General features: G+C 41.4%; 2 protein-coding genes across 2 annotated transcripts; one reads left to right on the plus strand and one right to left on the minus strand.

Moving 5' to 3' along the window:
- The first annotated feature begins 1,359 nt into the window (after positions 1-1,359).
- dnmt1 (DNA (cytosine-5-)-methyltransferase 1) lies at positions 1,360-13,873 on the plus strand. Its single transcript, XM_034539375.1, has 34 exons — positions 1,360-1,584; positions 2,026-2,062; positions 2,592-2,699; positions 2,787-3,015; positions 3,140-3,212; positions 3,324-3,408; positions 3,513-3,553; positions 3,634-3,688; positions 4,030-4,113; positions 4,568-4,677; positions 4,810-4,928; positions 5,025-5,117; positions 5,196-5,347; positions 5,463-5,650; positions 7,101-7,281; positions 7,811-7,908; positions 8,144-8,291; positions 8,389-8,504; positions 8,585-8,786; positions 8,864-8,997; positions 9,096-9,275; positions 9,366-9,590; positions 9,670-9,862; positions 10,077-10,161; positions 10,237-10,377; positions 10,464-10,746; positions 10,851-10,992; positions 11,537-11,703; positions 11,837-12,014; positions 12,460-12,655; positions 12,740-12,903; positions 13,039-13,155; positions 13,431-13,524; positions 13,612-13,873. The coding sequence occupies exons 1-34, from the start codon at positions 1,538-1,540 to the stop codon at positions 13,647-13,649; spliced, it is 4,503 nt and encodes a 1,500-aa protein (XP_034395266.1). The 5' UTR covers positions 1,360-1,537; the 3' UTR covers positions 13,650-13,873.
- Positions 13,874-14,531: 658 nt separating this feature from the next.
- eif3g (eukaryotic translation initiation factor 3, subunit G) lies at positions 14,532-17,279 on the minus strand. Its single transcript, XM_034540460.1, has 10 exons — positions 17,175-17,279; positions 17,038-17,084; positions 16,467-16,555; positions 16,009-16,068; positions 15,810-15,914; positions 15,499-15,694; positions 15,283-15,399; positions 15,043-15,179; positions 14,710-14,816; positions 14,532-14,636 (listed from the first exon to the last, which is right to left on the minus strand). Exons 1-10 carry the CDS (start codon positions 17,195-17,197, stop codon positions 14,621-14,623), a joined length of 897 nt encoding a protein of 298 aa, XP_034396351.1. The 5' UTR covers positions 17,198-17,279; the 3' UTR covers positions 14,532-14,620.
- Between the last annotated feature and the right edge of the window lie 110 nt (positions 17,280-17,389).

Genomic DNA, 17,389 nt, shown 5'->3' on the forward strand with positions numbered 1-17,389 from the left:
CTGAAAGTGTGCATGCAAAAGCTGCTTGGCCATTAATCATGGCTCTCTTACCTAATAAAATTGTTCAATTGCTTCAAGGCTAAAGCAAAACAGGGATATGGTGGGAAGCTGGGCAGAAAGCATGGAGGCTGGAAATGGGGTGTGGTGAAGAAGAATGTCTATTTGTAAGATAGTTTGTCTGAGAGAAGCATGAAGAAAGGCCCCGGGAGAGGTTTTTGGGGTGAGGGGAGAGACTGACTTATAGTGGCCTTGGGAGAGTTGGGCTTGTTTCCTGTCAGACATCCAGGATTCCTGGGTGGGAACATTGGCTGAATCAGCCCCAGGAGGCTGCGCTGCTGGGATGTCTGCCAAGTCTTTCCAGCGCCCTGCAGGATATGACATCAGACTCAGAAACCTGTAGGTGAAGTTGTATATACAAAAACATTTTAAGTCAGCACACAAGACATATGTGGGTTTTTCCCTGCAAAAATAACACACAAAATAGACATGGAGAAAACACAACACACTTATTTATCATTTCCATTAGATTATGTAAATATAATACACACACGTTACCTGGAAACTGAAATTGATCACTGCTCGATAAATAGTCTATAGGTCTATAGATTGAATGTATGTGATTGGAACTAGCGGTAATTGTGGCCAGGTTGGATTGACATACAATATGACATGGTTGAGGATTCTCAACCATGATTTGACAACCTGAAGGAAAAAAAAGGATATTTGCAGATTATCAATGATATAGTGCCACCTTGTGGATAAATAGTCACATTTGAATGGCATTTTCTCCAAAAAAGAATGTAACTATAGGTCCACCAAATAAATTCATGGCAATCGTTAAAATATACATCTGTATGTACTTATAAAAGAGAGAGACAAATAGAGCCCCATTCTAGATCGGAACCATAAACATAATGTTGCATTGCAGCAGCAAATTGAATCATCTGTAGCTGGTATCCTGCACTAACACAACTACTCTATTGTTCAATGCAAGCACAATGGCATATGTTATATGCGTTCATTCAAAAGTACAGATAAGCTACATATACATACTCATCTCAAATGCAGACATTTATTGATATTATAGCTCATTAGTAAAGAGCATTCAGATTGCTTCCGCCTGGTCAGTCGTCCATAGCATCTAGTACACAGTAGGGGTAAGTCGATTTAGTTGTCAATTTAAAGAAAATTAATATTTGTTTACAAATACCACCATATCACTATCATAACTGTGTCTTAATAAGATATTTGTAATACAAAAATGGGCTTCACATTCAGACGGGTGCAATCAGAAGGGAAATATTACGCAGCATTATTGAAAGTGTGTTTCCCCCCCACACCACCAAAGTGGTACAGTCCACAACACCCGGGTTTCCGCGCGAAAAGACGGCCCGCGCGCCCGAATTGCTTATAGTGTCTGTTGCAAGAGACAACGGGCAATCACTCTGGGAGTCAACGACCGGTTAGAACGTTGTTTTAGCTGATTTTTAACGCACTTTTATCGTTTTAATCTCACTCGTTGAGCTCGCTGTTCGCAATGCCGTCCAGGACTTCCCCGTCTCTGCCAGAGGATGTCAGGAAAAGGTACGTTAACGTCCCTTAACCTCAATGCTAATAATGTCCTAATGTCGTGTTCGTTGACGTCTTGTTATCAAAGACACAACAACGTATATTAAACCCCATGTCACCAACTACTCTGGTCCTGGCTGTCATTAGCAACGCTGCCCCCCTTTGTGCCTTTTTATTAGCAGCTGCAGCTAGCGTTAGCTTGTTGTCACTTGACAGTCGGGTTTGATACTGCATTAAGGTACCGCTCGAGCCCCGTTATCGTTAGCCGGTTAGCATCTTAGCCTGTCAATGGATGGAGCAGCGTGGGAGATTTGGCGCCACTCAGGAAGTTTTGTTACCTTTTTTTTTTATGATTCTGCTCGCTCGCTGTCAACACTAAGTTAGATGTATCGCTACAGACGTCTCGCGAAACGTGCGCGTGGTAATTTAACGTGGCGTTTGTTTTGACGTTCACAGGCTGCAGGTGCTGGATGAGGATGGCTTTTCAGACGAGGTGGGTTCTGTGTCTGTTTGTTCCTCTTGAACGTATTTAAGGGTTGACGTTACTCTGCTGCTCAATAATTGCTCATAATATTGACCTTTCAGTTTGGGTGTCTAAAGCCCATTGCACGTGAGGTCCAGTGTCTCATCGAAGTGGAAGCACCTAATTGGTTTTCACTCATCTAAAAGCTGCAATATTTTCTCGTTCAATTATAATGCATTAATTTGAATGAGATTAACTGTTATATGATGCCATCAAGATACAAATATATATCAAACTTAATCACTCTCTAAAGTGTCATAAACATAACTTAAGTTCAGCTCTTGCATAAGCTGGCAGACATCAAAGCTTTTGAAATATAAATAAAAAATATGCAGTGCAAGGGTATTGGTAACAATTGGCCTCTAGCCTAATGTTATGCGACGCATTTTAGGACTGTAGTATCCGTCAACACTCAAATCAAGACATTTATTTTAACTTCACTGCCTAATAAAGTGTTGTCTTAGTTTTTCTGACTATCTTCTCTAAAATGCCTTTCCAGGATCATGTGAAGGAGAAGCTCAAGTTGGTGCAGGACTTCCTGCATGTTGAAGCTCAAGACCAGCTGACCAGTCTGGAGGAAAAAATGAAAAGTTCAGAGATCTCAAAGGTTGATGACTCCCGAAAGAAAAAAACTAATCCTGAAATGTCTCCTCTGGTTATTTCTGCTGTGACGCATGTGATGTACTTTCCTCAGGAGGTCTACATCTCTAAAGTAAAGGCCTTGCTGGGAAAAGAGCTTTGTCTTGAAAATGGCTCGCATGGTGACAGTGTGGAGCAGAATGGAAAGACAAATGGTTCTCACAAAGATAAAGTAAGTGAAGATGTAACCATGGATGTACAGGAGGAAGAGGAGGCTGTCAAGTCGCCAACGGCTTCCAAAGGGAAGGGTGGACGCAAGAGCAAAACAAATTCTGACACTAAAAGTAAGTTTGAATTCTTATCAATATTTTAATGAAACTACTGTCTTTCCAGATTGAAATGATCCACAAATTAGGTGATTTAAAAAAAACAAGGGTTTAGCATTAATTTATCTTTTCTTTATTGCAGAGTCTCCAGCCAGTACCAGGGTTACAAGAAATGCTGGAAAACAGCCAACCATCATGTCAATGTTCTCTAAAGTGTGCGTACATAAATTTGATCTTGTCATTTATACTTATTATTCAGCAAAAACATAATGCACAAGTTAAACATATAACAGAGTCTTGTTTTTAAAAGAAAATCTATCTTTCAGTCAAAAGCGAAAGTCTGAAGACTTAAATGGAGATGCTGCTAATGGAGAAAATGAAGAGAAGAACGAGAAAGATGATGTTGAGGAGGTGAAGCATTTTTATGTACCAGTGATGTTTAAACATTTAAAAGCTGATTTGTAAATATCTAGGATATAACACTGCCCACACATTCTTTTTTTAATCTGTTGTAGGCTCGGGAGGAAAAGCGTCTTAAAGTAGAATCGGATGAAAAGTAAGTAATTTTCTCCCGCAACATTATTGATGGTGATGAAGCTCACACGAGTGAATTTACTAATCCTTTTCTTTATTCAGTGCTGCACCAGAAAAATCTGAGAGTGAGATTACTAAACCGGTTTCTGCTGCAAAGGTAATGACTTGTGTTATTGATTTGTGTTGTAGCTTTAAACAAGGTGTCTCTCAGGTGTTTCACTTAATCTGGTTGATTAGACCCCTGTGCAGGTTGATGGTGAATTAGTCTACTAAACTGTATACCCTATACTTGTTATGAACATGCTTATCCTACATTATTCCTGTTCACTTAATACTTGTCATGTTTATTTGAATATGGGGAGGAAAAAAAAGAATTTCATTAATTTTCCTTAGGTATTGAAAGCATTACATTTAATTCTGACCTTTGGATACTTCGTGAGGTCCACGTTTTTTTTAACCCTTAATGATCCTTACTGATGCAAACTGTACTCTTTTCAGACACCCCCCCCCAAATGTACGGACTGCAAACAATACTTGGATGACTCTGATCTCAAGTTCTTTCAAGGAGATCCTGATAATGCGGTGATTTTATAATTCATCACTTAATTGTCTGTCTTTGTAAAACCTAAATGTATTTTAAATGCACACACTTAAACTAAACGGTTTCTTGTGACAAACATCTAGTTTGTCACATGAAACCCTTAGTTTTTTGTGTGTATATGTTGCATTTAGTTTTAACATTGAAGTTTTGTTTTTAAATTTCATTGCCAAAACAAATGCATATTTTTTTCCACTTGCACGTAGTGCTCTTTATCAGTTGCTTAGTTTGAGATATCAGCCTTAGAGATGGGTCTTTTCTGCCATAAAACTATATAAATATTACATTATTTGTTGGTGCTTTAAGCATAAGTAAAGTGCCATATTATCAATTGTATTCAAGAGTAGGCAGACCTCTTAAACTATCTATATTGATACACACATTAAAAATGTAAATCGTGCAGAAGACTGAAAACTAAAACAATTCTGTTTTCTTCAGCTGGATGAACCAGAGATGTTAACAGACGAGCGTCTCTCCCTGTTTGACTCCAATGAGGATGGATTTGAGAGCTACGAGGATCTGCCACAGCACAAGATTACAAACTTCAGGTAAGTTATTTTCATACTTGTGTGTTTTAGGTGACACTCGGCTTGCTAGACTAGTCCTACTGATTTCCTACGCCTACAAGCTTGTTGTGTTGCAACACCTGAGTCGGTTGTGGTGTTACTTGTGTCATGCAGTGTGTATGACAAGCGTGGCCATCTTTGTCCATTTGACTCTGGACTGATTGAGAAGAACGTGGAGCTCTACTTCAGCTGTGTTGTCAAACCCATCTATGATGACAACCCGTGCTTGGATGGTATGAAATCCCACATTTCAAGAATGGAAACGCTTTCTTAGAAATTGTCTTTTTAATTAAGCCGATGTTTAAATGTGGGGTTTTGTTTTTTCCCAGGTGGTGTTCCTGCCAAGAAGCTTGGACCCATCAACGCTTGGTGGATCACTGGTTTTGATGGTGGAGAAAGGGCTTTAATTGGTTTCACTACAGGTAGCAAAGTTTCCTGCTCCAAATTCTCATGGTTGTCTCTGTATGATGTTCTAACGCTTATCTATCTTCATTGTCCAGCTTTTGCTGATTACATCCTGATGCACTCCAGTGAGGAGTACGCTCCCATTTTTGCTGTGATGCAAGAGAAGATCTACATGAGCAAGATCGTGGTGGAATTCCTCCAGAAGAATCCCGATGCTTCTTATGAGGACCTTCTAAACAAGATTGAGGTTAAGACTTGTAGTTAACAGGTCTCCTGCCAAGTTTATGTATCGGGTTAATCCGGTGGCTGTAGCAGGACTGTAATAAACCTGTCCAATAAGCTTCTGTTTCTCTGGCCCTCAGACAACCGTCCCTCCTGCAGGGCTGAACTTCAACTGCTTCACGGAGGACACGCTGCTGCGCCACGCCCAGTTTGTGGTGGAGCAGGTGGAGAGCTACGATGAGGCCGGTGACTCTGATGAGCAGCCCATCATTGTTACTCCCTGCATGAGAGACCTCATCAAGCTTGCAGGAGTCACTCTCGGGAAAAGGTATGGCTGAAGGATAATTCGGATTAGTTATATATATTTTTTTATTGTACTAAAATCTTTCCAGAGCTACTTTGAGTCAAAGTAAAAAAAACATTTAACTTGGTGAAGCTGAAAATGGAAGTTTCATTCAAGTTTTTCTGGCAGAAGCACCTATACAACCTAGATGCTTCAGGAAGTTATCCACCTTTTTTTGTTTAGTTGCTTGTATCTCTGTTCCTTGTTATCTCTAATGTCTAACATTCCTTTGACATTTCCTAACGCAGCATGCTGCTGTACTGGTAGGTCAGCCTTCTGAATGCATCCTCAGCTTGTATGGTGGTGTGTTAGTGTGAAAGAAGCTAAATGGACCAAAAGAGCATTATACCAGAGTTCACGCTAGAATTTCTTTGTTTTATTTTGGGGTTTTACATTGTAGTTTTATTTTAATTTCTCTGGCATATTTTAATTACATTACATGTCATTTAGCTGACTCTTTTATCCAAAGCGACTTACAATAAGTGCATTAAACCATGAGTCCAAACTCAGAACAACAAGTACAATTTCTTCAATAAAGTTAAACTACAAAGTGCAGTAAGCCATTTAAGTGCTACCACGGCTCTACCTTCCCTATTCAAGGTATAGTCGAAAAAGATGTGTTTTTAGTTTGCGACGGAAGGTGTAGAGACTCTGCTGTCACGTCAATGGGGAGCTCGTTCCACCAATGAGAGCCAGCACAGCAAACAGTCGTGACTATTTTAATTCTGGCCATTAGCCAAGTGCCTGCAAGTCACAACTGATTGTGCTTTACACATGAATATATATATATCTATCTATCTATCTGGAAGACTTAGAAAAACTTGAACGGTTACATTTCTTTTGTTTCTATGAATATGTAATTAATCAAAAAGAATTGACTCGACCAATAAGAAACTCATGAACTTCTGTTGTGCTCAAATATGCAACATTGCTTTCCTCCTCCATATTAACTTTGAGTTTAATGTGTTTCACTTGATTAATTATATTAATATAAAACAAAATTACGGTGTACCTGGGCTTTCAGTAGAACTATAGTCCACTTCAGTCATTTAGTGAGAAGCAGCACAAGTTTTCTCCTTGTGACATTTACTAGAAGAATGCTCAGATGGCAAATATTATTTTGAAAAACAAGTTGGTTTGCCAGAGGAAATCAAAACACTCTAAACAATCAATCGGAACACTGCGTTAGTGTTTTCTGTGCCGACCAGTGTTTCAGCAAAGCTTTATTGTCAGTTGAGTCTAACGGGAACTCTGCATTGAACATCTTTACTGTGCCTGTTTGGGTTTGTTTGCTTGTTTCTTATGTTGCATGGCCTGATGTTGTGGTGATTGGACAGCCAGGGGCTTCATGATGCCATCCCTCCACATATCATCAGGTGTCTGTCGAGCCAAATGGACCAGTCTCCCCTGAAAACAAATTTTCTTCTGTTGACAGGAGAGCTGCCAGAAGACAGGCAATTCGTCACCCAACAAAGATCGAGAAAGACAAGGGGCCGACTAAAGCGACCACGACCACGCTGGTGTACCAGATCTTTGATACCTTCTTCTCTGATCAGATAGAGCAGAGTGATAAAGACGCTGCCGGGGCCAAAAGACAGCGCTGTGGTGTCTGTGAGGTGGGTGCTTATGAAAGTGAAGATGCACTGTTAAAGTGCCAATTGCATGTCTGATATGCATTTGATTGGTCTGGAAATGGTCCAGTACCATTGTTCCTTTCTAATATCTAAACTAGACCGATATCAGCCGATAGCAATGCGTTAAACTGAGTTAATTATTCTGCCTCTATCGATGTTATATTGCTGTGAAAACATCTCCTTCAAATTACTATTTAAGTTTCTCGCCAACAACAAAATCTTACAATTCCATTTAAATACTAGACAACTTGATCACAATGTGGCATTATCAGAAGAAATGGGATTCATGAGAGTTCAACCACGGGTGTGTCGTATTAGTTTGCACATGTGCAGTACCAGGCAGGAAGTACGGATCGGGTAGCGAGGGACGTGTGGCGTGAATCAGCTGATTAATGAAATAAGTCGGAGCAGCACTTGCTTTTCAGACTATCTGATGCTTTTACAATATTTATCGGAAAAATGTGTCCTCTTTATAATAAAAGGTGAAATACTAACCTTTTTTTGTCTTCAGGTTTGCCAATCTCCTGATTGTGGCAAGTGTCCCGCTTGCAAGGACATGATCAAATTTGGAGGTGGCGGCAAAAGCAAGCAGGCTTGTAAACAGAGAAGGTAAGCGTGTCTTCTGATCAGTTTAATCTATAAATGACGTAAAGCTGCTGTTTACAAACTTTCTTTGACTAGTTTCTAACTGCTTGGTGTAATTGACAGCTGAACGCCTCTTTATTTTTATTTTTTGTAAAAGGAAAAAAATGAGTTACGGAATGATGCTTTTCTGTACTTTGACAAGGACTTGTTACCTTTTTAGTCCTTAATTACTGTTTTGCTGACATGCCTCTATGTTTAGATGCCCAAACCTCGCAGTAAAGGAGGCTGAAGATGATGAGATTGTTGTAGAGGAAGATGTTCCAGTGGAGAAGGCGAAGAAGGTTTCTCATGCTAAGAGGAAGAAGCAGACCCAGTGTAAACTGTCTTGGATCGGAGAGCCCGTTAAGGTGTTTGACCCCCCCCGCCCCACTCACACTTGGTTGTTAATGTTTTTCTGTCCTGTATGAGTGTTCAGCAGTGTATAAATGCATTTGTCTCCTTCAGACTGAGGGGAAGAAGCAGTACTACAAGAAGGTCTGCGTGAATGACGAGGTTTTAGAGTTGGGCGACTGCGTCTCAGTTTCATCAGAGGATCCAACATTGCCTCTGTATCTGGCAAGGTATGACTTTTTTTTTTTTTTTTTTTTCACTCTATGAAAACAAGTTGTCTTGTATAATATAACAACGTATTCATTCTCAGAATCTCATCTCTGTGGGAGGACAACAATGGGAAGATGTTTCATGCCCACTGGTTCCATCGTGGAACTCAAACGGTGCTGGGAGAGTCTTCTGACCCACTGGAGCTCGTCATGGTGGATGAGTGTGAAGACATGCTGCTCAATTATGTGCAGGGCAAAGTTAACGTCATGTACAAGGCCCCGGCTGACGACTGGTTTATGGCGGTAAGTTAACTTTACCACGGGATAATTTGCATTTTGTGAAACGTTTTCTTGATCTCATGGTTACGTTTCTACTTCAGGGTGGCATGGATTTGGAAATCAAGGTGATTGAGGATGATGGAAAGAGTTTCTTCTATCAGTTCTGGTACGACACAGACTATGCCCGCTTTGAGACTCCTCCCAAGACCACTTCATCAGAAGACTGCAAGTTCACGTAAGCACCATCCACACATGTATCTGTACAATACGTGTGATCGTAGCTTGTGTTTTTTCCCTTTACCTTGTTGGTGATATGTTCCCTTTTGCTCTCAGGTTCTGTTGCAGCTGCATTAGGACAAAAGAGAAGGAGGAACGGGAAAGGGCTTGTGCATTTGAACCCATAAAGGACAAAGACCATGACTCCAAGGCTCTGTATGCTTTGGCCTGCTTCAAAGGGGAGCAGTTTAAAGTGGGAGACAGTGTCTATCTGCATCCTGACTCTTTTAATTTCAGGTGAGTGAAGTGAATAAAAATGTTTAACTCTTAAAGTATACAATGAGGAAAATGTAAATGAGACTCATGGCTTCCTGTTCTGGCAATCAGTGTGAAGCTAGTGAGTCCAGTGAAGCGCTCGCATAGGAAAGAGGACGTGGACGAGGACTTGTATCCAGAATATTACAGGAAGTCCTCAGACTACATCAAGGGATCAAACCTGGACGCTCCAGAGCCCTTCCGCATCGGGCGCATCAAGGAGATCTTCTGTCACAAGCGTAGCAACGGGAAACCCGACAGCTCAGAGGTCAAACTGCGACTCTACAAGTTCTACAGGTAAAATACATCACAACTGGGAGTTTGGTCTGAAAATAACTATTGTTCAGAATTAACCGGCTTTTGTCTCCTCCCCCAGGCCAGAGAACACTCACAAAGGTGTCAAAGCCAGTTACCACACAGACATCAATCAGCTGTACTGGAGCGAGGAAGAGGTGACCGTCAGCATGACCGAGTTGCTCGGCCGCTGCCAAGTAGAATATGCAGAAGACCTGAATGAATCAGTCCTGGACTATTCCAGTGGTGGACCAGACCGCTTCTATTTTCTGGAGGTACAGTTTATACTTCATCTGCATAATTTCGGATTTGGTAAATGACCAAAGAAAAATGTAATGGCTGTGCAGATGTGTTGAACAGTGGAGACCCTCTCACAACAGACGTAATCAAAAATATCCATGTCTAATGTGAAAACGGTATTAAAAAAATGATGTGCTCAAATTTGTAAATTTCAATGCAGTGTGTATTCTTATACATATTCTATCACAGGCCTATAATGCAAAATCTAAGAGCTTTGAAGATCCTCCAAATCATGCTCGCTCTGTTGTTCGCAAAGGAAAGGGCAAAGGAAAAGGTACACACACTTTCTTAATTTGGAATTAGTTTTATGCTCGCTGAAATCCTAATCAATGATCCCATTCTCCACAAGGTAAAGGCAAAGGAAAAGCTGCCGCTGCACAGGAACCACAGGACTCTCAGAATGAACCGCAGAATCTTAAAGTGCCCAAATATCGCACGCTGGATGTGTTTTCTGGCTGCGGTGGACTCTCTGAAGGCTTCCACCAGGCTGGTAAAAGCTTGTGAAATGGGTTGCACATACAGTTTTAATTTTTCAATAAGATACTGAAATGTGACTGCTTTCTTTTTTTTTTTAAGGTATGACTGAGACTCTGTGGGCCATAGAGATGTGGGAGCCTGCAGCACAGGCCTTCAGGCTCAATAACCCTGGCACCACGGTGTTCACAGAGGACTGCAACGTCCTGCTCAAGTTGGTCATGTCTGGAGAGAAGACTAACTCTCTCGGCCAGAAGCTTCCTCAGAAGGGTGACGTGGAGATGCTGTGTGGAGGACCTCCCTGCCAAGGGTTCAGTGGGATGAACCGCTTCAACTCTCGCACCTACTCCAAATTCAAGAACTCACTGGTGGTCTCTTATCTGAGGTTAGTTTGTCATCTTGGCCCTCTGAGATTGATTGTAAACGTGTGGTCTCTACTGCAGGAAACCTGCATCATTCGCATGTAAAATAAGTGTTCCCCTCTTGCAGTTATTGTGACTACTACAGACCCAAGTTCTTCCTGCTGGAGAATGTGAGGAACTTCGTCTCATTCAAAAGCTCGATGGTCCTGAAGCTGACTTTACGCTGTCTTGTACGCATGGGCTACCAGTGTACCTTTGGTGTCCTTCAGGTAGGTTTGACAGAAAATATATTGAGTAAAAGAAAAACTATTCTCAAGAGAAATTGAAGCTATATCACAAAAACGAGACTGCAGGAATTTCCATTAACTCTTGTGACATTGAACCACAAATGTACCCGACATTCCATGAGATGGTGCTATGCTGCAATTTGAATAACAAGAAGATTATTTAAACATTTTATTTTGATCTAATGCCGTTTAACAATCCTGACTCTACAAATGCACGATGCTAATAACATTGGAGCCAGATCTTTAGCTAGCACTATTCACAAATAGTCTTTTAACAGAATGTAGCCTGTAGTGTGAACAAAAAATCTGTCTTTTAAAAATTATTATTTTAGTTAAACATGTGCAAATTTTATTTTTGACAACCTCCTGCTGGACCCCAGGTTGGCAGACACGGCTTTGTTCATAATAAAGTTTAACCTTCACTTTTTCCCCTCCCAGGTATTGAGGGAAAAAAAAGTCAAACATGTCTGTCTGAGTGGCGTCTGCTTTACTGGTCGTCTAACATGCTCGATGCCGCCCTCTTCAGGCCGGTCAGTACGGTGTTGCCCAGACCCGCCGCAGGGCCATCATCCTGGCTGCTGCTCCCGGAGAGAAGCTGCCTCGTTATCCTGAGCCGCTGCATGTGTTTGCTCCCAGAGCTTGTTCTCTGAACGTGGTGGTGGACGAAAGGAGATACGTCAGTAATGTCACACGGTAATGTGAACATCCTGTTCTGTACCATTTTAATAATCTATACATTTAGATCACAGGCTTGTTCAGCTCCTCCACTGGATCATAACGTACTTTACGTGACTGTACACTAAACTGAGTTTTCTGTCTTCAACAGAGGTAACGGAGGAATCTACAGAACCATCACGGTCAGGGACACCATGTCTGACCTGCCAGAGATTCGTAATGGTGCCGCTGGGCTGGAGATCTCCTACAACGGAGAACCTCAGTCTTGGTTCCAGAGGCAGATCAGAGGAACCCAGTACCAGCCAATCCTCAGGGATCACATCTGCAAGGTGAGCTGTCTTGCAGAAAATAATATGTGGGAAATAAGGTTATGATTCTTACAGATTTTCCTTTACGTTTATACTTTTAAGATATTCCTCACAAATAAACACTTAAAAGTCTAATGTTTGACTATAAACAAACAAAACTCAGCAAGGTCGTAGAGGTGGACAAGTCGGCATGAAAACGTTTAATGTCCCAGCCAAACGTCTCGTAAAAGCTAAAACGAAACGTCAGTTTGTTTTAACCACAGATCTTAGTTTTCAGGCATCTGATCAAAAACTAATTTTAAAAAACACACCCACTTCGATATGGGATCAGAGTATAACAATGCTGACTCATTTCTGTGTTTTAGGGCTCGTTCCATTTGTCTTGGTAGTGATATTAACGTGACGTAATGTTGGATTGTAACGTGATCACTTTAAGTTTCTAACCTTAGACCTTGTGTGTCCTCAGGACATGAGTGCTCTGGTTGAAGGTCGCATGCGTCACATCCCTTTGGCTCCAGGCTCAGACTGGAGGGACCTGCCCAACCTCGAGGTTCGGTTGAAAGATGGCACCATGACCAAGAAACTGCGTTTCTCACACCCCGATAAGAAGAATGGCCGCAGCAGCACCGGTGCTCTCCGAGGGGTTTGCACTTGTTCAGGAGGTACGTAGGTCTGGTTTTCTACTTGGAACAATGCCAGAGCTTATATTTGAGTTTGAGGCATCTCTGATTATGTTGTCATTTTAGGGTCTCCGTGCGACCCTGCAGACCGGCAGTTTAACACCCTGATCCCCTGGTGTCTGCCGCACACTGGGAACCGCCACAATCACTGGGCCGGCCTCTACGGCAGGCTGGAGTGGGACGGCTTCTTCAGCACAACTGTCACCAACCCTGAACCCATGGGCAAGCAGGTACTGCAACTCTTTCAGATATGGGTTTGAGGAAAAACCCATTTCAACCAAACTATTAAAGCGTCGGCAATGAATTGATGCATGGAACAGATTTTTGGCCTTTTTTAAATCTACATCTGAGCATTTTGATTTCAGGGTCGAGTTCTGCATCCTGAGCAGCACAGAGTGGTCAGTGTGAGAGAGTGTGCACGCTCTCAGGGATTCCCCGACACGTACCGTTTCTTTGGAAACACCTTGGACAAACACAGACAGGTAAGAAGATGCTGTCTTCATTTCAAGCTTCTCGGAAAGAAAGCAGTAGAAAAGCTTTTCTTTTCTCTGTTGGTCCAAAATTCCACACCGTGCGACTTAAGTCTGATCTGTGTTTTGGTCTCTGGTTAAAGTACGACTAAATGTTTTTATTTCTTTATTGTAATTCTATTTGTTTTTACTCTTGCAGTACTTTGCCTGTATTTTCAGCAGACATTCTAATTTTGACCTTATTGAAACTGTCAGATTGTGTAATTGGTTCTTCCCGTTTTTTGCAGATTGGAAATGCAGTGCCCCCCCCACTCTCCAGAGCCATCGGCATGGAGCTGAAGAAGTGCGTCATAAAGAGAATGAAGGAAGAACAAGCGTCAGGTGACTAATCTTACTCGGCTCTACGTTCCTGATTGACTTGTAACATGAATATGCAGATTTCCTAAAACATTTCTCGCTCCTCCACAGAGACTGTCAAACAAGAGAAGATGGAGGTCTCTGACTAGTTCCTGGTTCTCTTCCAGCAAGAATCGGTTCCACAAATGTTGATTCCAATGTTTCTTTTAACAAGCTGGTTTTTAATGGTGTCACTTGGTGACCACCATGGACTGAATTCTGTGCCGTGCCATTCAATGTTTATTGTTTTTAACTGCTTTTAATCATCATGTGGAATAAATTTTATGTAGTTTTTATATGTGTAATATTTCAAATAAAGCTCTTATTAAATTCATTTGAACTGTGTATTAAAATTGACTCAAGCAGTTAAAGACGAGTGATGTTAATAAAGCTGGAGATATATATTGTTAGCTATGTTCACCTAGAATCTCTAATCCAGATTATCTAAATCAACTTGGGAAAAGTTGCATCTGTGATGTATAACTAGGGATATTGGAGTTTATTTACAGTTGGTAAACATTTTCAAGCAGAACATCTACATGGCAGGCAAGAGTATTTAATTCTGAGTTTCACTCTTGAACCTCAGCGGACCGACTAAAGCCACATTACCACTAATCTTACGCTTTGGTTGCTGCATTTTGTACTGCGAAATGGTTCAATGTAAAGCATAGCATATAGGAACATGTTAGCAGCCTGACTCAACTGGACCTTATTTAAATGAGGCAATTTTGCAGTCTCTTCTGTAATGGTATTTCAGAAAAATGACATCCAGTTTTTGAATCCCATCCATAAAAATGTACTAGTGTCCTGTTAATCTTTGCACCCATGAAAAGAAAACATGTTCAAATGTCTTAGCGATAATTCAATGCTTCTGTATACAAAGCACTCCATTTAGATCTTACCAGGTTTCAAACAGAGTGAAGCTTCAATAGGTTAAGTCAGAATAAACACTGCCTTACAATTTAAAAGCTACACAAACTAAAACAAGGAGATTGTGACCATGTGATTCATTTTATTTAGGTAACAGCCACGTTTTACAATTATAAAATCGGGCATCATCGATTGGATCCTGATGGATTCCTCAGTTGTTTGACGGTCTGTAGAGAGAAATACAAATGGTTGGCAGCAAGAAGAACAGAGACGACTTCAACAATTAGCTGATTAACTTACTTGGCCCATTCAACATTGAGAATAAGGTGATCATATCCGAATCCTGACACTCCTGCGATGGCTCTGGATGCATCCTCCCGACGGTGGAAACTGATAAAGGCAAAACCCTGCAGGACACAGTAGTTAAACAACTGGGACAGCTAGTATTAGTCACAACTACAATGATACTTTTGTTTTCTAGATAAATACACCAGTCAACATACCCTGTTACAAACTATGTCTACAATCTACTTGTGAAAGAACGCCTGCTTTAATACTTTCCCTCCTTCATTTGAGTTGTATTTATGCCTTAATACGTGTGCAGGTAGTTCTATTCTTCAGATGAACACTGACCTTTGACTGTCCAGTATTCTTGTCCTTGGCCAGATAGATCCTCGAGATGGAGCCAAATGGTCGGAAGAGCTCCTGCAAGTCGGTCTCCCGTGTGTCCTCCGACAGATTGGTCACACGAATAGTGGCGTTGTCATCCGCTGTAAAATGCATATACATGCTGTTTATTCTGAGCAATGCTCTTGCTACTGGACAATGAATCAAGTGAAGAATGGGTGCATAGGACGAGGAGGATCAACTTACACCCGCCTCTCCGGTTGGGCTGCATAGACTCCCCTCTCCGCGTGCTTCCATCCCTCAGACTCGGGGGCACATACTTCCCAGTCTTGCTCTGCGCAGGCTGTGCCGGCTCTGGCTCCGCTGGTGAAAGAGAAACAGGCCACATCGGTCAGATTTTAAGGAACGGCCAGCCAATCGAGTCTAAAAAAATCGAAATCGTGCATGGTGAGCTGATGGTACCAGAGCCAGCGGGCTTGTCCTTGTCTCCGGTGGAAAGCCCAAGCTGTTCAGCCAGCTCCTTCTGCATTGGGCCCAGGGTGTCCTTGTACGGACAACGAGTGGTCCAATGGTCGCCTTTGCAAATACGGCAAGACACTATCTTCTGTCCTTTCAGTTTGTTCATGGGATCTTCATCCTGGTCTGGGGCGTTCAAGTCCTGCAAAAGTGGTCAGATGAGGTACTCAGTCACAAGCTAAACACAGTAAAGTACAGACTGTCTCTGCATGTATTATGCAGAAATAACCATTTAAACTGTCCCAATGGATCCTCACCTCCTTGCTGGATATGAAAGTCATGAAGACGTCGTCACTGACTGTGGTGGTGGCAACATTAGGACCGGCTGCATCAAACTCGGAGTTTCCAAATTTCTTCCAGTTCTAAAATGTGAGAAAAATACAATCCATGAAGCCCGACTTTACCCAAAGTCTTAATTTCAAAGTGAATAAAACTAAATTCAGTTTCAAAGCAAACCTTTCTCCTGGCAACAGCTTTTGAGGCTTTCCTTATCTCAATCTTGAAGGTCCGCACAATCTAGAGAACAAACGGGCAGAAAATACGCAATTCATTTTAATTTCACAAACGCAAAAATGCCCAAATATTTAATGTTTACAAACTACTCTGGTGCGGTCATCAACGTCAAGGTGTTTCTTCTTCTGTTGTTACTGTTATCAATAAAAATGTGTGGCAGACAAACTATGATATAGAGACCAGAGTATGACAACATCTATGGGTAAACAGTGTTACAAGCCAAATGTAAAAAGGATTGACGTGTACAATAAAAGGAAAAACTCCAGTGAGCTTTACTTCCCCAGTAAGAAACGCCTCAACAAACTACGTCCACTAAAAACAAGATATCTACTAAACCCGTTTAAAGCTGCACATATGCAATGCAGCCATTTAGTAAAACAGCTTAGTAAAACTTGGCTTACCTTGAACTTCTTTCCATCTTCATCTATTTTATATTCCGTGATAGTTTTTATATTTCCTTTAATGGTTTCCTTGGGGGGTGGTAGTGTGCCTGACAAAAATAAATATTATGTCAACTTAGATTCAGAGGAATAAAAAAACAAACCGTTTACTTGTGTTTGTCAGAAATAAAATAAACAGACGACACTGTCCCATCATAAGGTGTCATCACTGGTCGTATTAATAATGAACCCAGAACATAGACATATATATATATATTTACGTATTTATAAAGCCAGTAACACCGAAAGCTTAATAACGTTTAGCACCATAACGTCCAGATGAATGACGCCGCCTACGTCACGTGTCGGTTAGCTAGCTACACGTTTCATCATTAAATTTGGCATTTACGTCATTCGGTCAAACGTATTAATCAAACCTTTTAATCATTAGATTCCCAACACATCACTAGTACGCATGTATGTTATCTCGAATAATACGTCCGACCACCACGTGTAGGAGGAAGCCGCCTCTCCGGCCTCCTCCCGCTAACACCGGAGATGTAGCTTTAGCTAGTTGACGTTACTTCTTTACCTTCATCTACTTCCTCTTCGACTTGGTCTGCCCAGCTGGGCTTGGAGCTGGAGGGGAGATATTAAAAGTACATATTATATCGATAAGATATTCCCACTATATGCAGAACATTATTAAATGTCTTTAAAACCACTCACTCGTCGTATTCAATCGACGGCATCTTCTCAGCTAGCTTAGCTTCCGGGCCGTAAAGAGCGGAGGACAGAGAGCCGAGAGGAGCCGCCAACACGCACTTCCGGGACTTTAACTTCGCAATAAAAGCACCAAGTTTTAGCTTCACAATAAGAGCCAATAAGAACAGTTATTCTTGTCTACCATAATGAAAAACAGAACATATATGTGTGTTTCAGGC

This window comes from Cyclopterus lumpus, chromosome 8 (genome assembly GCF_009769545.1).
Source record: "Cyclopterus lumpus isolate fCycLum1 chromosome 8, fCycLum1.pri, whole genome shotgun sequence".
NCBI classification, from domain to species: Eukaryota; Metazoa; Chordata; class Actinopteri; order Perciformes; family Cyclopteridae; genus Cyclopterus; species Cyclopterus lumpus.

Excerpts from the sequence above, each read along its gene's own strand:
- dnmt1 (XM_034539375.1), top strand. The coding sequence starts at position 1,538 with ATGCCGTCCAGGACTTCCCCGTCTCTGCCAGAGGATGTCAGGAAAAG. Across the intron at positions 8,505-8,584 it reads TTGCCTCTGTATCTGGCAAG|AATCTCATCTCTGTGGGAGG; the intron begins GTATGACTTTTT and ends ATTCATTCTCAG. Across the intron at positions 8,998-9,095 it reads TCAGAAGACTGCAAGTTCAC|GTTCTGTTGCAGCTGCATTA; the intron begins GTAAGCACCATC and ends TTTTGCTCTCAG.
- eif3g (XM_034540460.1), bottom strand. The coding sequence starts at position 17,197 with ATGCCGTCGATTGAATACGACGA. Across the intron at positions 17,085-17,174 it reads CCGTCGATTGAATACGACGA|CTCCAAGCCCAGCTGGGCAG; the intron begins GTGAGTGGTTTT and ends TCTCCCCTCCAG. Across the intron at positions 15,695-15,809 it reads CTTTCATATCCAGCAAGGAG|GACTTGAACGCCCCAGACCA; the intron begins GTGAGGATCCAT and ends CCACTTTTGCAG.